Source organism: Choloepus didactylus, chromosome 6 (genome assembly GCF_015220235.1).
Source record: "Choloepus didactylus isolate mChoDid1 chromosome 6, mChoDid1.pri, whole genome shotgun sequence".
Classification (NCBI taxonomy): domain Eukaryota; kingdom Metazoa; phylum Chordata; class Mammalia; order Pilosa; family Megalonychidae; genus Choloepus; species Choloepus didactylus.
The window spans coordinates 81,346,122-81,368,994 of record NC_051312.1 but is presented as its reverse complement, the minus strand read 5'-3'; the positions used below and the strand labels follow the sequence as shown (position 1 = coordinate 81,368,994).

General features: G+C 37.0%; 2 protein-coding genes and 1 pseudogene across 2 annotated transcripts; 1 reads left to right on the top strand and 2 right to left on the bottom strand.

The window, feature by feature from the left end:
* Window positions 1-222: 222 nt before the first annotated feature.
* On the top strand, window positions 223-1,182 carry LOC119537103 (annotated as a pseudogene).
* Window positions 1,183-8,751: 7,569 nt separating this feature from the next.
* Window positions 8,752-9,710, bottom strand: LOC119537102 (olfactory receptor 51G2-like). Its single transcript, XM_037839702.1, is given in 2 exon segments — window positions 8,752-9,005; window positions 9,008-9,710. Coding segments are annotated over 2 exon segments (957 nt in total).
* Window positions 9,711-21,387: 11,677 nt separating this feature from the next.
* Window positions 21,388-22,332, bottom strand: LOC119537101 (olfactory receptor 51G2-like). Its single transcript, XM_037839701.1, has one exon. The coding sequence runs from the start codon at window positions 22,330-22,332 to the stop codon at window positions 21,388-21,390; it is 945 nt and encodes a 314-aa protein (XP_037695629.1).
* Between the last annotated feature and the right edge of the window lie 541 nt (window positions 22,333-22,873).

Below are 22,873 nucleotides of genomic sequence, written 5' to 3'. Positions count from 1 at the left end.
GGAAGGAGAGAAGATCCATGTGAGAAAGTGTATATTTCATGTAACTCACAACACCTAGAAGTGAAGTAGAGAAAGACAAAGCAGGAATGTGGGGAAGGACTAGGAGTAATTTCAGGTAAGTGCTGATATATTGTTTTTCCTGACACAGAACCTACTTTTGTCATTATCCTACCCACAGTAGTGTGATTGTGGAATAGGCCTGTGGATCAGCTAGTCAGCCCTATGGCAGCCTCCAGTTCCAGCAGTGCTCTTTCTTCCACAGTCTACCTCACAGGCGTCCCTGGCTATGAGGAATTTCACCACTGGATTTTCATCCCTTTCTGTCTCCTCTATTTTATTGGAATAATGGGCAACTGCATCATCCTACATATTGTCCGGAGAGACCCCAGGCTTCATGAGCCTATGTACTTCTTTCTGGCCATGCTTTCACTCACTGACAAGGGCATGTCCATGCACACAATGTTCTCAGTCTTCAGGGTGTTGTGATCCATCTCCAAGGAGATCCAGTTTAATGTCTGCATGGTCCAAATGTTTTTCATTCACACTTTCTCCTTCACTGAATCATCTGTACTCTTGGCCATGGCCCTTGACTGGTATGTGGCCATCTGCCACCCTCTGTGATATGCTACCATTCTCACCCCAAAACTCATCACCAAGATTGGAATTGCAGCCCTGCTCAGGAGTGCCTTTGCCATGATTCCACTCCTGGCCTGACTGGCCTTCTTCCCCTTCTGCCACTCCCATATCCTTTCTCATTCTTCTTGTCTGCACCAGGACATAATCCGTCTTGCCTGCACTGACACCAAGTTTAATGTTATATATGGATTGGTTCTCATCACTGTGCTATGGGGAATGGACTCTTTGGGTATCTTTGTGTCTTATGTTTTCATCCTCTGCTCAGTGTTGAGAATTGCCTCTGTAGAGGGGAGGCTTAAGGCCCTCAATACATGTGCTTCCCACGTCTGTGCTGTGCTCATTCTATATGTGCCCATGATTGGACTGTCTATTGTCCATCATTTTGCCAAATGCTCCTCCCCTCTCATTCATATTTTTATGGCTCATGTTTACTTACTGATTCCACCTGTGCTCAACCCAATCATCTATAGTGTGAAGACCAAGCAGATTCACCAGGGAGTCCTCCACATGCTTTTCCCCCAAAAATTCAGTTCTACTGTGAGGTAAGCATGTCCTCAAGACAATGGTAGCTTAAGTCCCAATGATGTAAAATTGCTGATTTGTCTTCTCTATATATGTTGGTGCTATATTTGCCAACAAAAAAACTACTTAAAGAGCAGAAATAAAGACAACAGAAGAAGCACAAAGGGGCCCTAAAGGAGAGAGTTAGAGTCCCCTGGCTCAACACAGCCTGAGTTCACATTATTACATCCAGGAAAGGGTTACAAAACCTTGGTTTAAAAGTATCTCAATAATTGTACACTCTTCATTTACATACTGTCTGAACAAAATATACCTGTCTTAGGCATACCTATTTAGAAGGTGGTAGAAGCAGGATACCAAACATCTAAGTTTTTAAATTCTTATCCAGGGCTCTTTTCAATATATGAAGCTATCTTTTCTTGTATCTCTGAAATTATCTAGCATAAGACTTTGCATAAAGTTGTTAAAAATATACTTGAAAACATAATTGATTTTTTTAGGTCACATACTTATGTTTCCTCAAAAGAAAAATAAAATAGGGAATAAAAGAATTTTTAAAATGCTTTATGGCCCTCAATATTTGCATATGTCTTCATAATAGGTAATATGTTGTTACATGGCTTATCTTAATCTAATTGCTATTGAGCAGGAATGTATCTCAAACTGTTTGCTACCTGGGGAATCTAGAAAGGATCCATATCCAGCAGCCAAAATGCATAACCTGCATTTTGTATTTGAATCCCCTGTCATTAGGCAAAAATGCAATGCAATTTTTTCATAATGTCAAATGCTCTCCTTTAGATAATGTACTGGGAATCTTGATTCTTCTTCAGAAAGCCTTTTGTGTCAAAAAAAGATGGCAAGAAATATGTAGAAGAAAAACCACTATTTTCTTCACCATCCAAGAAGCTGGAATTTTATTCCATACACATTGTTGCTACAAAACACATTATCCCAATTGGCCACTCAGTAATCAATCTAAAACTTGAACAACAAAACCATCATTTTCTTCAAACCACACTATGGATAGTCTCCTGATAATACACAACATCTAAAAATAGTCACACACATTTACAAAGAGAATTTTAACAATATAAAATTGTTCAAGGTACTCAACCTAATTAATTCAATCACTAGACCAGGTATGTATTCATATAGAGTTCATCACACAAATTTTACTGTTTGGATGACAAGGAAATACTTTAGCTCTTTTTAAATCAAGAGATGAATTTTTTTCTCATGGAGAAAAGAGATTATGCAAAGTGGAGATTATGGCATATAGGTTTATGGGTATGAAAGAACATCCCAGTTACTATAAAGTGCAATGTGGAAGGCTTGATGTGAAAAGAGCTAAACTAGGAACATTTCATGTGCTAATAAAAAAGAGCCAAAGAACCAAATTTTCATGATCCTAACCAATTCCTGTGATTTTCTTCTGCCAAAAACTGCCTGGACACACTCTTGCTCCTATTAAACCAGGATACTAAGAGATACTACTCTCCAGATATACCAGATTGATTCATGTTTAGCAATCTAAACCAATCTGAGGCAATTATACTTATTGTTCCAAAGTCATTACAGCTGAGACATTTGAGACATTCCCAGAAAAAGACAATCAGACTCTTCTGTTGTAAAGTAATATAGCAGTCCCACTTTTGTCTTCCTGAGCCTGGGATATTCAGTTCATCCTTGGATGTCATGATATAACTTAGAATATTTTAATGAAATATCTGCCTTTTTTGATACTTAATTTCAATAAAGTCAATTTCTATTGTGTACTCAAAAAAATCTTTGTTACATTAAGTCATTAAAAATACAATAAATAGATCTTTTCTGGAAACTAAGGCATTATTCAAAATTGGGAAGAGATGGAAACAGCCCAAATGTCCATCATTGGACCAGTGGATAAACAAACTGTGCTATATACATACAGTGGAATATTACACAGCTGTAAGGCAGAATAAAGTCATGAAACATGTAAATGTATAAATATAAGAAAATTTTTACTTGAGGGAGAACTATTGAATTTCACCATTGCAAGATGTTAAAAGTGGAATAGTATATGAAAAAAATACATTTAATGCAAACTAGGGTCTATGGTTAACAATAACTTTGTCATGTTCTTTCATTAATTGTGAGACAGGCAATTTACCAAAGCTAAATATCAATAAGAGAGGAATTTAAGGGAAGGATATGGGATGTTTGCTGATGTTGTTGTTTCTTTTTCTATTCTTCTTTCTTTGTGAGAGAAATGGAAATGTCTTCATATAGATTGTGGTGGGGAATGCATAAATATGTGGTTATACTGGGTACTGTTGATTCTATACTTAGGATGGTGTGCCAATCTGGATGCATTATGTCCCCCAAAATGCCATATTCTTTAATACAGTCTTGTGGGGGCAGACATATTAGTGTTGATTAGGTTGGAATCCTTTGATTGAGTGTTTCCATGAAGACGTGACTAAACTGTGAGTGAAAAGTTTGATTGGATAATTTCCAAGGAGATATGGACCATGCCCATTCAGAGTGGGTCTTGATTTAATCACTGGAGCCCTATTAAAGAGCTCACAGACAGAAGGACCTCCAAGCATCTATGAGTGACATTTTGGAGAGCAACTGAGAGAGACATTTTGGAGATGGCCATTGACAGCAGACTTATACTAGCCCAGAGTTTGCTCTGGAGAAGCTAAAAGAGGACAAAATGTCCTAAGAGAAACATTTTGAAGAACACACAGGAGCTGAGCAAGGAGCTGAAACACAACCCGGGATGAGCAGACACCAGCCATGTGTCTTCCCAACTAAGAGAGTTTTTATGGACATCATTGGCCTTCCTTCGGTGAAGGCATACTTGTGCTGAGGCCTTAATTTGGACATTTTTATGCCTTCAGACTGTAGATTTGCAGTCAAATAAACCCCTCTATAAAAGCCAATCCATTTCTGGTATTTTGCATTAATGGCAGATTAGCAAACTGGAACATATGGATTTTATGGTATGTGAATAAAATTGTTTAAAAAATAAACTGAGGGATACAAGTGCTGGAGAAAAGGTGAAGAGAGAGATATACCTATTCACTCTTGGGGAAGTGAAATGCAGCCCCTATGGAGGTCAGTGTGGGGTTCACAGGAGCTAAATATAGGGTAAATATAGGGTTGCCACATGATCCTGCAAGTCTGATATTGGACTAAGACTTGGGAGAACTGAAACAGGACATGAATAGACATTTTCACACTGGTGTTTATGGTGACAATCATTTAACATGGGGTATAAATTACAGAGGAATTAGCAACTCAATCTCAAAATTCCAGCACGAGGATTGGTTTCATAGGATCACTTCTTTCACCAACAATCAAATCAGTCAGAGAAATATTTAAATAACCAGTTTCTAAGGTAGGATAAGCTGAAAATAGAGGATAGCCGGGCAACTTGGAAAAGAACAATGACAGAAGATAACTAATATTGGAGAAACAAAAGGAATAATTGGTGTCTGAGAGACTAGGAGTCAAATAAAAAAATTGGGAGCTGGAAGTCACAGAGAGAAGGAACTGCCTACTGGAGATGGAGCTATGGAGTAGAGGCATCCAGGACTCTGTGGTGCACCCACAGCAGAGAAAGGGGTAAAAGGTATTCTCGACATTCCCCAAAAGCTAGGTGGCTCTATTGATTTCACACAAAGTAGATACTAGAGAACTTAAATTGGTGATAGAATTGTTCAGATTTGATTTTCTATTTGTTCAAATGATCAATGAGGGGAATTGTTGAAGTCTGCAAGTGTAACTATGGATTTGTCTAATTTTCTTTTCAATTCTTTTTTTTTTCTTTATGTACTTTGATGCTCTGTTATTAGGTGCATAAGCATTAGGATTCTTATTTACTTTTAATGAAATGATGTCTTATCATGAAATAAATTTATCCCTAATAATATCTTGTTCTAAAGTCCACTTTGATATTAATAATCTCTCTAGATTTTGTTTGAATGGTATTAACCAGGTAAAATTTTTCAAACCTTTTATATTTAACTTATTGGAATTTTCACATTTGAAGTGAGTTTCTTAAAGACAGCATATAGTTGGACTTTGTTTTATTTTCCAATTTGACAATATCTGCATTTAATTTGCAGGAATCTAAAAAAAAATCCAAAACTTAGTTAATAATAATATATCTACATTGCTCCTAAACTGTGAAAATGAATCTTAAGTGTAAGATGGTAATAACAGGGAGAATTGGGTTTGGATAGATGAAGATTCTGTACTATTTATGAAACTTTTCTTTAAATCTAAAATTATTGTAAAATAAACAAGTTTATCACAAAATAGAAATGTTAATCTTCTAACCAAATATGATCTGCAAAGCTAAGGTCAGACCTTAGTTTGAATAATGGAAATCTGACATAAAAGATAGGACATACAGGTTGCTGCATTCAAAATCTTGACCATTCCTATTCTCCCAAACCATCTGAGCCTACAGAAGTGACACAGCCTTCTAATTAACAGCTAGTACTACTGCCTTCTTCAGAGATGATGCAGACTCTTCCCTGTGTCCTCTCAGGACACAACCCAATGCCCCCCTTGGCCTTTAGATCTCTACTAGGATTAAGTCACAACTCAGTCTGGCCAAGGATGTGCTGAAGACCTAGGGAGCATGTCCGGTGGGAGCCAATGCAAATGTAACAGATTGTATGCTGAGGTGTTTGATCAAAGTACACAGGATACAAGGTTGGAAAGAGAGAGTTTATTGAGCTTAGCTCATTCTTCCTAGACTCACAATTTAATGCACTGACATGGAACTCAAAGATGGTGCAAACACAATTCTATGTTGACTCTTGAAGGATGGAAACATGATGGTTCATAGCAAACAAGACTGAAATGCCAGAACTGCTGGGGCTTGAGTTGGAAAGGATTAAAAGCCTACAGAAGTGGAAATGTATGTATGGCCAGTAAAGTTTCTACATGAATATATCCAATGTTAAGAAGGATTGGAGGATTCCCTATAACCAATCCATAATAAATGTGCTGGGGAGGGAAATACAAACGAACACTAAGGAGTTCAGTGGTAGATTTTATGTATGGGGTTGATGAAGATGTAGGCTGCATGCTAATGATAGGATGACCCTGAAACAATGCAGTTGCTAGTGTCAATCCATCAGAAGACAGGTAGATATAATTACATATTGAAGGGCAAGTGTGTATGTGACTTGAACTCACAGATATTTGTGCAGATTGTTAATAACATGGTGCCTCAAGGACACAAATGGATGGGCATTCAATGAGAGTGCTACTCAATTTATATCATGAAATGTAAAAGTGGATAATCAGGAAGTTTGAGGATAGCTGTTCCCAAAACAAAGTAATACATTGACTGGCTCTTAGATTTCAACCAGTCTTTGGTCCGGCATTCACTGAGCAAAGAAGTGGTAGAATACCTAGGAGGAAGGGAATTATAGTGGCTCAGCATGTGTAGACAGTTAAGATTCTTCCATTCTCCTGGAAAAGAGACATAGCCATTTACATAGGATACTGTGTACTGGGGACATAGAAATACCCAAATATTTTGAGACCTGTGTGATGCATATTTGAGTTGGCTTTAAAACTTGAAGACACAAATCATCATCATGCCTCCCACTTTATTATGTGAGAATTAAAACTACAAAACTCCTAAAGGAAAACATAGGGAAGCATCTTCAGGACCTTGTATTAGGCAATAGTTTCTTAGACACTATACCAAAAGCAGAAGCAACAAAATAAAGCATAAATAAATAGGACTTCATCAAAGTAAAACAACAACAACAAAAATACTTGTGTATCTATATGAAAGCAAAAACATGACCTATATAATGGGAGAAAATATTCATAAACCATATATTCTGTAAGGATTTATAATCTAGATTATATAAAGAATCCCTACAACTCAACAGAAAATATAAGAAACCCAATTAGAAAATGAGCAAAAGACTTGAAAAGAAATTTCTTCAAAGAACACATCCAAATGGCCAATAAGCACATAAAAACATGATCTTCAATAATCATTAAGTAAATTCAATCAAAACCATGAGATACCATTTCACCACTAGAATAATGGCTACTATTAAAAATGAAAAAAAGAAATGTTGGAGAAAGATGTGGAGAAATAGAAACACTCATTTCTTTTTGTTGGGAATATAAAATTTTGCAACTGCTGTGGAAAATAGTTTGACAGTTCCTCAGAAAGTTAAGTACAGACTTGCCATACACCCCTGCAAGTCTACTTCTAGGTACATACACAAAAGAATTGAAAGCAGGTGATGAAACAGATATTTTCACTCATTGTTCATAGGGGCATTATCCACAATTGCCAAAATATGGAAGCAACTCCAGTGCCCATCCCCAGATGAATGGATAAACAAATGTGGTATATACATGCAGTGTTATATTGACCTGCAATAAAAAGGAATCTAGTTGTGATACATGCAACAGTGTGGATGAACCTTGAAGACATCAAGTTTCAGTGGAACTAAACCAAACACAAAAGACAAATATTGTACAATCTCACTGATATGATATAATTAGTATAAGCAAATTCACAGAGTCAGATATGAGAATACAGGTTGCCAGGGGCAGGGTGAGGAGAAGGAATAGGGAGTTAAATCTTAACTGAATCACAGTTTCTGTTTGGGGTGAGAGAAGAGTATTGGTATGGATGGTGGTGAATGGAGCACAACAGTGTGAATGTAATTCACATCACTGAATTACAAGTATTTCCTGGTCCATAGATGAGGCCCTTAAAAATATGGAATATAGTTAATAGTATAATTATAATCATATCATTCCATCAGTTGTAACAAGATACCACACTTAAGCAAACTATTAATATTAGGGAAAAAGTTGTTCATGATTAGGGTATATGGGAACTCTGCATTTTTCTGCATGAATTTTCTGTAAACCTGCATCTTTTCTAATAAAAAAATTAAAATTAACCCATTAATCTATTCATTCTTAATCCAACAAATACAAATCTAGACCTTGATATCTGCAAAGTACTCCAATCAGAAGAGGGAATGCAATGGTGGACAAAAGAGGAAGAAGGCCTGTCTTCTTGGGAAGTCTAATTAGTGGGGAGTTTCCAAAATGCTTTTAATGTCTTTGAACACCAAACCTGCCCATCATCCCATTTGCCAAAATTTCTTTCTCCTCAGCTCTAAGGTAAAGCATTATGTTTATATTTCTATATTTGTAAAGATCTTAAGCAATTTGCTTAAAGTCTCATCTCCATTTAGTATACTTACACCTTTTAGGGAGCCTTAAGTGATTTGAGCCCCACCTCTATATATTTATATATGTATTTGTATAATCATAACCTATCTTAGTTATATTTCTATTTCCAAGGTCCTATAATAATGTATTGAACATGTTAGGTGCTGAATTAAACTTTGTTTAAAGAAAGACTAAAATAAATGAGAAGGTGGGTCATTTCTTCCATGTTTGAGATACTTCATGCGGAAGAGGTTGGTGTCTCCTTACGTTCTTTTCATCACTGTGTGACTTGTTATATTTTCAGTAGCTCGGTATACAACAATTATGACTGGAGACTCTCCTTCCTTCTCTCTGTACATCAAAGATTTAATGACGCTGGCTGACTCTGATGCCAACGCCACCCAGTTGGAAGAGGCGCAGCATCCTTAGTTGAATCTGCTTGGTCTTGATGGTGTAAACAACTGGATTCAGCACTGGAGGTGTGAGAAAATGAAGATAGGAGAGCAGCACATGACTGCACTGGGAAGCCTGCTTCCCAAATCTGTGGATCATGGAGAGGCCAATCATAGGTATGTAGAAGAGCAGCACAGCACAGATGTGGGAGACACAAGTGTTGAGGGCTTGAGGTGCTCAGCCTTGGAGGCAATAGACAGCACTGTTTGTAGAATGAGCCCATAGGAGAGGACAATGAACACCGAGTCCACACCCAGAGTGGAGAGCACTACAAAGAGACCATAGGCACTGTTGATGTGGGTGTCAGCACAGGCCAGCTTCATGACATCTGGGTGCAGGCAGTAGGAATGGGACAGCTGGGTGATTCTGGCAGTAAGGACGCCTCTTAGCATGATGGGGGCTGGGATGTGGAGATTGATACTGCGCACTAAGATGGCCAGGCCCAAGCTGGCAATCCGAGGGCTTGTGAGGATGGTGCCATAGTGCAATGGGTTGCTGATGGCCATGAAACGGTCCAAGGCCATTGTCAGCAGCACAGAGGACTCCATGATGGAGAAGGTATGGATGAAGAAGAGCTGGGCCAAGCACACATCCAAGGCCACATCCCTGAGCCCCAGCATGTAGATGGTGACCATGGTGGGCAGCGTGGAGGCAGACAGGCCCAGGTCGGTCACTGCTAGCATGGACAGAAAGTAATACATGGGCTGGTGAAGGGAGGGCTCTGACTTCACCACCCACAGGATCAGGCTGTTCCCTGTCAGAGATGCCACATACATGGCACAGAGAGGGATGGAGAGCCAGGTGTGCACAGCCTCCAGGCCTGGGAGGCCTGTGAGAAGGAAGTATGTGCCAGTGTGGTTGGAAGATGCCATAGTGAACTGGGGGGACAGAACTCCAAATATATGTGCAATCACAGGCCCTATAATTAAATGAATTGGTGGGTCAGAACCTGTAGTGGAAACCTATTCCTTGCAAAACTCCCCAAAATAGTCCTCTATATTGAACAATCCATGATCTTATAATTTGCCCAAATATTTCTTGGTCCATAGATGAAGCCCTTACAAAGGTGTGTTTGAACCTTGGGTCTCACACTCCCTTTATCCAGTGTATGGACAAATGAGAAAAAAAAAAATGGAAACAAAAATTAAATGAATAATAGGGGGATATGGGAGATGGAATATTTTGGGTGTTCTTCTTCACTTGTATTTTTATTCTGATTTCTTCTTTGGATCAATGAAAATGTTCAAAAGTTGATTTTAGTGATGAATGCACAACTATATGATGGTACTGTGGACAATTGAATGTACAGTATGAATGATTGTAGTTTATGTGAATATATCTCAATAAAACTGAATTTTTAAAAAATAGATGTGTTTAAACTACTAGAAGAAATTCTGCATACATGGTAAGCCTGGCTTAGGAGCCACAATAAAACTGTACTCCAAATCATAGTGTTTGAAAGGGGGCTCTGGAAAGGGACTGAGACAGACTTGGCTCCCATGATTCATTATTCATATTGGGAAATGAATTCTAAGTTCCAATATAGTGCTTCAATCCTGGGATCTGAATCCAGGTATCCTGTCAAGTTATCCTTTCATCATTTCACACTGCCTTTCAATAGGTATTTCTATCATGTGATGAATTCAAGAAAGTTGCAGACATTGGCATAAAAAAAATCTCTTAGAATATCACACACCTGTGTCAGCACACAAATGCAATCTACAAATACCACACACACAATTGGAAATGCCAACCTATGAGAGATATTTATACATTTATCACAATATATCTGAATCTCAGAGTGGATCTATGGCTGTGGTACATTAGTTAAATAAATGATTCATAACTCAGAATGTCAGAATGGGTGTCTTAAAGCAAATCTTCCTCTACTCAGGATTATACTGATGAGAATCCACATATTAGAAATGGGCAATTACTTATCGATGAATCATGGTTTTGATTTCAATTCACCTATAAACTATATTGCAGAGAAGTACCACAGTCTGGGATTTGATCTTTCCTTTCCCTCTGTTTGCACTCTTGATCATTGGATAACACTTCATCTCCTACAGTCTCAGCCATTAAACCAGTGATATGGGTTTTCTCTTCAGATAACATAGTATAAGAGAATTCCATTTGAAAGCTTTTCCCCTTCCCTCCCAATCATAAACACAGGAGATTCCTGGAGTTTTCCAGGAACATTAAAGAATAATTAGCAAGGATTACTTAATATTCAGGAGTTGTAAACATATATTCAGAATATTTTTTGTTTTTTGTTTGTTTGAGATGGTATTGATTTTCTATTTATAACCTTTCCTGTCACCTGTTTTAGGATACACAATCCAGTATTCCTCTGTCATTAAAAATAGGCTTATATAATTAATCCTGACACTTTTTCTTCTGCAGATAACAATGTCTAAGCATACTGCATTACATTTGTTTTTCACTTAAAGCACTTTAGAAATGTAACATTTTAAAAGATCTCAATACTCAGAAACTGGCAGATTAATTTTTATGCCTCCTGTCCAGATTAAGAAACTTCACCTCTAAGAAGTCAAGTACACAGCTTTCCCAAAGCCACAAGGTTCATAAAGGAGACATAATTCCATCTGGGTCAGTACTTTGCACTCTGAATTTTCTTGCCTGTAGCTGAAGAAAAAAGCTGGCTCTTGACAGGAGACACAGGTAGGTACTCACAGACCTTCCTCATATAAGAGTAGACTGAGAGGGGAGAGGCAAACTCGGCCTTGATCTGCTTTCACAGATATTTGTTTCTTTTGTTCCTTTTGTAAGTTTTAGTAATGATTTTCCTACCCTTTCTTGCGAGTGACTGCATGTCTCCACACATATGTTAATACACTTTCTACCTAATGACTCAGAAAGAAAAAATAATGTAAACTAAAGACTTCCATTAATTCTTAATTTGTCATATCCTCATATCGATCTACCTTATTATATCCAGGTAAGATGTCTGCATTTTCATTCAATAATTAAACTGAGCCAGGCACTGTTCTAAATGTAGAAATAGAACTTTAAAAGAGTAATAAGGCACCAGTAATGAAGGAAACCTCAGAGGCCAGATTATTGTACATATGTGAGGAAAATAAAACAATGTGGATAAAGAAGGTGATATATTAGACAGAGTTTAAGGAATAGCTCTCTGAGGAAAAGGCATTTGGAATAAACATAACAGCAAAGAGGAGCAAGAAAATTGAAGACGTGCATGTATGTGTGTGTCTGTGAAAGGGACAAGATTTGTAGAGAAGAGTGAGGAAAAATATCAAATTATTAGAACTTGACTTAATTATGTGACAGGATCTGCTGTAGCTGGCTTTGTGATAGATGGATGAGAGGTCAGAGAACACAGAGTACCAGAACCAACATCATTTAAGAAAACTGCATTTTACCTTTTTAAAAAGACACACCAAACATAACCAAAACAAACATTAAAAAAACAAAAAACAAAAACCAGAATTCTTTGCAGTGCTAAATATATATATCTAATCACTCTGATTATCTTAGACAAAGAAGAAACCTTGCTTCTCAGTTTTAAGCTCGGGCATGGTGTAAGCAAGGCCAAGTGCAAAAACAAGTTGTTTGACTGGAATTCTCCAAAGAACTTAATCATAGATGGTTAAAGAATAGAAAACATATGGCAATTGTAACAAACAAGGATTCTATTTAGTGGCCGGTAATTTGTTGGGAAAGGACTAAATTGATGATAAGTGAATATATATTTTGGTAACCTCTGGTGCTCCAGGAAGCTGGGCAAGATTTTTTACCCTCACATACAGCTTTATGAATTTCTAGTCAGTTACCAACAGACAGAACAAATCTGCAACAAGGTGAAGAAATAATGTGTGACATTAGCTGAGAATTATGCATTCAAATTAATGGTGAGAATGCTCTTTATTAATTCCCCATCCTGCTTGCACTCTGTAGTGTTTTCCAAACTCAGAGAAAATCTTAAACATTTTTTTAACAAAGTGGAATGTTCCTTGCTTCACCTGTGGTTATCACAAGCAGAGAAAAAAGGAAGTAAATGCTCTTAGTGTAAACAGAATCAGGACTTCTAATTTTATTGCATTTACTCAGGCCTCAAGAAAAAAGAGCTTTATGATAAAAAGGCACTGAGATGCTCATATATGTGGAATATGTCTCAATTATTATTTTTTATATTTTATATACATCTGACTGTTTAGAAGAAGAATAGATTGGTGAACTTGTGTTTGTGTTTGATTTTTTCTTAGTTTTAATTTTTAAGAAATACTTGTTGAATGAAGGGATTTAGTGATAATTAGCATGATAGTGTGGTTCATAAGACAGGACACCTGCTTCTAATCCCTGCTACACCACACAGCACGGGGGGTGTGGGATGGGAATCCATGGACAAATAATCTTAACTCAGAACTTCTATAAATTGGCATATAGTACAAAATTAATTTTATGTACATATTTTCACCCTTAATTTATTCATATAGTGTCCAGAGTCTGCTAAGAACAATTAAACATCACTGAGGATAGGGTTAAGCATGAGCTATTTCACAGTGTACTATGAGCTTCTTGCACACAGTAGCTGTTACTTATAGCTGGTAAGCAGAGTTTTCTATCATCTCCACAGATATTTGGCTTCATGGAGCAGACAAAGTGGGAAGCCATGCTGGATTTTCCAATATCAATGTCTATTTTCTTTTGAAATCATATTAGGATTTAGGTTAACAGTGTAAAAGAGCCCATAGAAAGCTGTGATAGTAATAAGACAATGGATTTCATGTTCACAAAACGTTCTCTTCTCACATTATGTACATACACTCATGTAAACTGCATTGATTTCAGTTTTCTCATCTTCTAATAAAAGGTGAATGAGGCCATTGGACAAATTCTTACAGTATGCCAATATCTAGAGTTATCTGATGAGACTACAATGGGTAGCACAGTTATTTGATGTAAAGTATTTGTACAGTGCAAAGTAAATACTATCAATGTTTGTTCTTTAATTATTTCTAAATGTACTTACCAGGCTCAAAATGCAAGGGGCTCTTTCCAGGATGATTCTGCAAGGATTTACAAACAATTATAATTAATGTTGATCACCCTGAGTGTATCTTTCAACCTTCCTTCTTCAAGAAGACATAGAATGTCCTTTCAGACTATCTTCATAGCTAGCAATTCCCTGTGCCATTTTTTCCTTCATCTTAGCTTTTCTCCCTTGAGTGGCAGAGAATTAGTCTGTCTAGCAATTCAGGTATACAAACATCGAGCTGTATTTAAGACATGGAAAACTTTTATTGGTGATTTAACAGTCTATCTCCAAATTCCACATTTAATTGTTTTCCTCTGCTAAGACTGCACATTTGATGATGTCTTCAGGAAACTTATCCAAGAGCTCCAGGATGGTGCCTGAAGGTGAAGAGCCTCATTTATCCCTCTAACTGTTTGCTGATACATAGGTTTTCAGGGTCTTAAAACATATTAACATTGTTCTTAAATGGGCACTAACAAGAACCTTGGCAGATGACTTTTGCTCTTTCCTTTCAATACCCCACTATATTGACTCACCCACAAAGAGACAAGAGCTGAGAGCAATTCTCCCCCTTCTCAGGAGCCCAAAGGCTAAACGGAGAGTAATTTTACAGCAAACCAGCCATCCTGGGAATCAACCCCTGAAGCAACTAACAGGCACCATGGGCTTTTGGACAGCAAATGACTTTAACCATGGCTCTGCCAAGCAAGTTATAAAGAGACCCATTGTGATTGGGAAATCCTTGGGCCCTGCCCAAGTCTGAATGTTTCAGTTAGTAAGTTCCTTTATATTGTAGTTAAAAAGGAAATGGTGTGATTGAGAATATAAATGTCAACAAAAGAGAGACCTGAGTTGAAGATGTTTTCCACCACTTGTAGTTACACAAGTTGCATAAATTCCCAGAGCCTCCTTTTTCATGGGTGCAAAGTATCATAGTATAAGCATTGGGAGGAAATGGATGTAATGGTTGACAACATTGGCCCTGAGGTCAAACTCTATGGGTTTATATCTCAACTCTCTCACTTAATAGCCCTGAGTCTTTGAGTATGTTATTTAACCTCTCAATGACTCTGTTTCCTCATCTTTGAGGTTTGGATAATGAGAGAAAAAAATGTATAGCTTTATTGTGAGGATTTGATGGGATAACTCACCAAAGGATTTATAACAATGTTTGACATACTTACATAATAATCAATAATATTTATCACTTATATGAAATACAGTTCATATGAATTAAATTATGTGAAATAATATTGTGAGTATTTAATGCAATTATATATGTAAATCACATACCATAGTTCCTAAAAGTATTCACTGAATATTTACTCAATAATAATAATTATTATAACATTCATACAAGTACAATAGATAAACTTCCACTGGTTGCAGCAGAAATAATAAAATGTTAGTAAAATAAAGGCCTTTCCAGCTCTGAAGATGTGTCTCCATAGTGAAATAGAAATCAAAATGCTAACCACAGCATTGAATAACAAGGCAGACAACTCATGCCCTCCATAATAATGTATTGTTTCACCATATAACTGTAAAGCAAAACAAAAATATCAGTTTTTGTTGTGTACACAGTACTTTGAAAAACAAGAGTAAGAATGTTACACTGTAGAGAGTACTGAGAAGCCTTTTAACTCATAGCTATATGACAGGAAGAAATAAAGTATATTTACTGTAAATATAGTATACTTCACTGTAAGCAAAGTCAATGATAATTAGATATTAGATATTGAATGAATACCCTATCAAATAATCAAATCTAATCCTGAGCAAGCTGTATAAGGCATATGAGACATGACATGCTGACAGTGTACAGCTGTGATTTCTGGTATGGAAGGAAACAATAGGTGAACTCCATATTCACCCTGACTTTCTGCATGACAGCACTTTACTAGCTTAGACTGGGAAGCTGAAGGCAAATGAAAGCAAATCTTTATTTACTGAAGAGAGAGAGAAAAGAGATCAGATTTCAGATAGAGTGAGATGGATTAGAATTTGGGGCAACTACTGGATAGGAAGTCACTGCAGAAGGGAGGAGCCTGCTTAGATACCCATTTGAGTTTTTGACAAAATACCAAGGTGTACATTTACAGGGCATGACTCCAGAGAGTTTGGCAGAAAACAACTTTTGGGAGGCAGGGATGGGCTCTAAAGTTGAATCAAGGTTAGGGAGTTCATACAATAGTGGAATATATTGGGGTTTCTGCAAGAACAGTGGACAGATGTCTTAGAATACTTTGGGCTTTGGTTTGAAATCCTAGAAACTCCATACCATACCATAATAAACACCCCCTTATAAAAGCTAAAACCAAAACGCAAACACATCAAAATGATCTTTCAGTAAGTTAACTGCCAGAAGAAATCTTGTCTTTCTTTGTACAAGATATATGACCCAGATTACCAAAAATGTAGTATCAACAATACCCAATACATGCAGAAAAAAACAGACAAAGTGGCAGAAAAATATTACCCAAAGTCAGAATAAAACAAAACAGCAATAGGAAGTGATCCAAGATGTGGAAAAGATTCTGGAATTAGAAGAAAAATCCTTCAAAATAGCTGTCTTAGATATATTTAAACATTCAAAAAAAAAAATATAGACATAATCAGTTACCAGACGTGGAACAGAAAAATGAACACTAGGTAAGTGAAGTCAATGATAATTAGAGAATGAAAAATATAATATCTGAATTAAAAAAAGTCACTTCATGACTTTATGAATATGTCATTAACATGTTGAAAACAGAGGAAAAATGAACTTGAAGTGAACTTGAATTTCAGTGAAGTATGGAGACAAGTAGAGAGAAACAATCCAAGCTAAATCAAAGCAGAAAAGCACTGAAAGAAATATTGACAGGGACTCAATGAACTGTGCATAAGTATCAAGTCCAACAAAAATGTATGCCTAGCCAGAGGAGAAAAAAGGGAAATTTGGGCAGGATACAAGTTTAAGAAATAGTGGTTGAAAAGTTTCCATTGTTGCATAAAAAGAAATAATGCACAAATTCAAAAATATCAATAAACCCCAAGGGTCCTTAGCACTGAGAAAATAAACCCTAAGGGTCTTTAGCACTGAGAAAATTCCACCTGAGCACATCATATTCAAACAGGTGGAAATCAAAGACTAACATAAATGTCTTAAAAGCAGCTAGAGAGTAAAGACATACTGCAAACTAGAGAACAGAGATAAGAATGGAGTCTGTATTCTCATGAGAAAAAAAAAATGCAAGGCCCCAAATAATGGAATGCTTATTCTCTTATTATTATTCTTTAAATGTTTAGTTTGAAACAATTTTGTATTTACAGAAGAGCTATATACCCTTCACTCACTTTATGCTAGTGTTAACATCTTCTATAACCATGATAAATTTTTTAAAACTGGGAAATTAACACTGGTACAATACCATTAACTAGACTACAGACTATATTCCTATCTTATTAGGTTTTCCACTAATATCCTTTTTCTCTTCTACAACCCAATGCAGGATACTATCTTGCATTTTTTCATCATGTCAGTTTTGTCTCCTTCAGTATGGTTTCCTGTTCTTTCCTTGGTCTTTCATGACATTGACATTTTGAAAGAAATATACTTGTCAATTGTCCTGTAAAATATAGCTGCATTTGGGTTTATCTAATTTTTTTCATGATTAACTTGGAGTATGAATTGAGGGGAAGAATGTCACTCATCACATTGTATCAGAGAATACATCATGTCAATATAACATATTACTGGTGATGCTAACTTTGATTATTTGGATAAATTGATGTCTGCCAAAATTTTCACTCTATAGTTGCAATTTTGTTTTTCGCTTCCTTATTCTGTTGGTCAGATGAGAGTCATTAAGTCCAATTACGCTCAAGAGGATGAGAATTAAACTCTACTTCCTGAAGAATCAAATAATTTGATCCTGAACTTCAGTAATTAATAAATTTTTCAGGAGAGTAAGTGAAGCTATGCAAATAACCTGTTTCTCCTTAAAGTATAGTCTACTAGTTTTAGCCTCCAACAGTAAATCGTATATGTAGCAATTATTATTGTGGTGTTGTAATACTAATTTCATATTTCCCTCATTCCACATTTATTTGGGATTTTTCTGGAAGGATAGGTTGTTCCTTCTCCCTCATTTCTCTCTTTAGTTGCTTATCTATATCAGTATGGACTCACTTTCAGACATTTATTTTTTGCTTTGGATTATATTAGAATAATAATGTTATTTAATTTGGTCTTAATGTTTTTTCCAGTTTTGATCATTGAGATTTCTTTCAGGTTGAGTCTTTTTGACATGACTATTGTTTCTTATCATTTTTTCCTGATACAAAATCAACAGGTAATTTCCCTTCCCCAAACCCAGAAGCATTCATATTTCCATGGAGTCCCAGTACCTTTTACCAGATAAGGGTCCTTAGGAATCAAGATCTTGGTGCTAGGTGTGTTCTTGCTTCTTGAGTGTTACCTCTTCCAAGCCCTCTCAGTGGACAGAGCTAGGAAATACATGTAGGAACCAGGTATTTGTGTGTGTATCTCAATCTCTGCTCCAGCACCATGAGGTTCATACTAGCCCCATCCTTGCTTATTTGATCACAATTTTATGTTTCCTGAAAAACAAACAAACAAACAAACACACATAGAAATGTAAACCATAAAGTGTGAACTTTGTTGCATGCACATTGAAAAAAACTTAAAGAAAATGTTGGGGGATTGTAGGATGAAGTCATACTTGACAAATGGAGCCAACCTCATAACAATTATATGACATAATCTCACTGCATTTCATGAAAAAACAAAAAGATGACCTGAATAACTCTGAAAATGATGTTTTCATTAGACAGTGTAAATTTAAAAGTGAAAAGAGTTTTACATAAACAGAATATTCTAACCAGTATATTTGTTTCTCAAAGGGTTAAGGATCAGTAACATTGAAACTATTTAACATTGTTCTAGAGAAGAATCAAGAAGAAAATAAATTGTAGATAATGGGATTCAGATTCCTTACTGTCAGGTAAAGAAATTACAAATAAGAAATGATATTTCTAAAGTGCTACAAGAAAAAAGAAGCTTCCAATCTATAATTCTAATCTAGTAAAAATTATTTCAAAATTGAAGGAGAAATAATGGCATTTTCACATTAGCAAAGCTGCACTAGAAATTATGCTAAAGTTCCTCAAGCAAAAGGAAATGCTCTGTGGTATAAAATTGAACCTTTGTTAAAGAATGCAGAGTACTGCGTGAGGTAAATATATTTTGATTTTTTAATAATTTAACAACATGACAATTGACTATATTTGCAAATTGTGTTATAGTGATACAATTAAATACTATTCAGTAATAAACAAGTAAACCGTTAAAACACAGTTGAACCTCAGTATAATAATGTTGAATGAAAGATCTTAGTAAAAGAGGTTTGATTGAGCTATTATGAGAGCATGCAGGATGGTCACCTGGTCCCTCAGAGAGTGTGATGGGAGAGTGACAAAAGGCATCTTTAATATGGGGATGCTAACTGCACATATTGAGTGGGGGTGGGGGAGTGTGTCAAGGGAAGACGAGCATTGGGCATCACAGGCAGAGCTACAGGATAAACTGATGGTCACATACCAAAACCACAAAGAGTTTATGAGGCTTTTCAACTATTTTTGTGGTTCTGACATGCAAAATTTAAGGCAGGATCTGTTGATAGATGAGTCATTTAAAGGAAGATTTTCCTTGCCATGTTCAAACAAACTTTCTCGTCTCTTCTTAAAACTCATCACTTCAATGAAGTGTCTCTAGAAATCTCCCAGTTCAAATGGGTCCACCCTCCCTGTGTCTGCCCTGTAAATGGTGCTGCCTGCCACCAAAACACCTGCCACACAATGGAGAATTATGTTTACTTGCTTCCTCTGCTAATTAATTTAAACTCTTCACACTGAGGAAACTATATTCTATTTTGTTTTATTTGAATAAATATGTTCTCAATGAATGACTACTTAGGGAAGAAATCAAAGGTTGGCAATACATCTTCTTTCTTATTTTCATGACAACTTTGTAGATAATTTTACAATACAATTTGACACAAAGTATTTCCATTTATGTGAAAGACTTATGCGATCTATTCCTGGTTATATTTTTAAGAGAGCAATTTCATTAGATAAGTTACCTAAATATCCAGCCCAGAAAAAGAGTCATGACAGAGTGTTGAAATCAGGCTCTCTAGTCTGAATAAGTTTTTGAGATTCTAGGAAATTGTCATAAAATTGGCCTCCCAAGAGATCTACTGTGATTATTTTTTAACCTTCCCTAAAGGATTAAGGGACATTGAGTTGTATACAAAGTCTCATTCAAAAAACATAGATTCTCATATTTTTCAACAAGGACACAGAATTTCCCATGCATCTATCAGGAAGTGAGGAGCAATGCTCTAAGTTCATCCAAAGGACTAGAAAATGTTGGAGGCTCTGCCAACCTCTCATGATAAAGAAATACTGAGCTGCATAATATTTATGTTGTGAGTCATTACACTGCAGTTATTACAACCTTTATTTCTTTAAATGCACATAAATATTCTGAAGTTCTGTTATTATTTGTCTCACATTTTTCCAGTGGAATCCACAGCTATATTTATTGTGCAAATCAGAAGGAAAACATATTTTGATTTTATGTATTTGACAAATTTTCGGGAAGTACAGCAAAGTAAGTTATCTTCACCTCAATTTTGGTAGGATTCTATGTTTTCACATTGAAGACATCTTAGATATCACTGAATCCTACTCCGTGAACTTGATTTTATCTGTAAACTACATTCTCTCATGAGGCTGCCAGTTTCCTCTAGAATAACCTGTAGTAGTTTGAAGCTGTTAAGTACACCCTTAAAAAGCCATGTTCCTTTAATCCATTCCTGTGAGTGCAGACCTATTGTAGGAGGGACCTTTGGGTGAGGTTATTTCACTTGAGATGTGACCCATCCCACTCAAGGTGGGTCATAATCCTTTAAATGGAGTCCTTTATGAGAGGATAAAGTACAGGAAAAACAAAGAGAAGCTCACAGTGGAAAAGCCCCCAGTGTAGCTGAGAGAGAGAGCCATGAAGCCAGAAGCTGAAAGCAAGGAAACCTAGGAGAGAAGGACCAGCAGACACCGGCCATGTGCCTTCCTGTGTGACAGAGGTGTTCCACATGCCAGCAGCCTTTCTGCAGAGAAGGTATCCTCCTGTGGATGCCTTAATCTGGACACTTTCATGGCCTTAGAATTGTAACTTGTAAGCTAATAAATTCCTATTATTAAAATCCAGTCCGTTTCTGGTATAATGCATTTTGACAGCTTTAGCAAAGCAAAACATAACCCGAGTCTTCTAAATGCTGAGATTGACTTTTGCAGAATGACAAGTATATATTTCCCCTTTGAACAGGGACTGCTTTGATGACTAGGGAAAGACCACACTGTCCTTCAGCAGGGGGTTCTGGATAATTAATTGACTGATAGATCAAATGGAAGGTACACTCTGGATCAAGATGTCACCATGAATATTTTGTCCCTATGGCTCAGAGCTTTTTGGGGTGAAGCATTTTCAGGATGTGTACTCGAATCTCTTTGGTTTTGACACTGTAGACAATTGGGTTGAGCATTGGAGGCAAAAGAAAGTGCAGATAGGAGAGAAGCATGTACACATGAGCCGGTAGCTTCTTTCTAAAGCGATGGATCATAGACAGGCTGACTAGTGGTGTATAGAATAGCAATAAAGCACAGATGTGGGAAATGCAGGTGTTGAAGGCCTTCAGGCACTTAGTATTGGAAGCAATATTCAATACTGTCTTCAGGATCAGCACATAGGAGAGGAGTATGAGAGTAGCATCCAGCCCCAGGGTGGAGAGCATGACAAAGAGCCCAAAGCCACTGTTCACATGAGTGCTGGAACTGGCCAGTCTCAGAACATCAGGGTGAACACAGTAGGAATGAGACAGAGCACTCACAGGCTGGAATTGCAGTCTTCCCAGAAGCACAGGTAATGGCAGATGAAGGGCAACACTACGGGCCACAATGGCGAGCCCAATGGTCCCAATGCACTTGGTTGTGAGAATAGTGGCATAACGTAATGGCTCCAGGACAACCACACAGCAGTCAAAAGCCATGGCCAATAGCACAGCTGACTCAATGACTGAGAAAGTGTGAATGAAGAAGAGTTGCACAAAGCAGGTTGAGGCTTCTATCTTCCTTTGGGCTAGGAGAAAGACAGCTGCCATGGAAGGCAATGTGGAAGCTGAGAGTCCCAGGTCAGCCATTGAGAGCATGGAGAGGAAGAGGTACATGGGTGTGTGGAGGCTAGGCCCAGTCTTGACAACGTACATGATGGTGACGTTGCCCAGCATGGAGAGAACATAGATAGAACAGATAGGAATAGCTGTCCAGTAATGAGCACCTTCCAGGCCCTGGAGATCCGTCAGTATAAAGTAGAAGCTGCTGGTGTTAATGTTGCTAGGAATTTCCATAGTAACTGTGGGAAGGGATTGCTCTGGACAAATTGGGAACAAAACACAGAGTTATCCTTTTACAGCATTTTCTTATCATCTCATCCCATAAGGACCAGCCTACAGAGTAATATTGCCCTTCCTCATCTCTTCTCATAATACTGAATCCCTTCTCTTTAGATGTTTCCGCTACAGAATCATACTGACTCTTTTGGTGGTTTGCCCTAGGTTTCAGCAGCATATGAGCCATTCTGATAAAGAAGATATATTTCTCATCCTGAAGACACTGCCTGGTTTTAAAAATACAGAAGACAATCTATGATGAGAACATAGGACTTGTGCATACATTAGATTATTTTTACTGTCAGAATATAGGATTCTAAAGGAAACTGGATAAGGAGAATTGTATTTAATGGTTTGGAAGTTTGAATGAAAATTATAAAATCATAAACACTGCCTCTGAATTCCTGATATTACCAGATATATATTTTGTTCTGAAAGGGGCTCAGGACATCAAAAGTAAAAACTAGGAAGCACAGCAAGATGGTTTTGGTTTTGATGA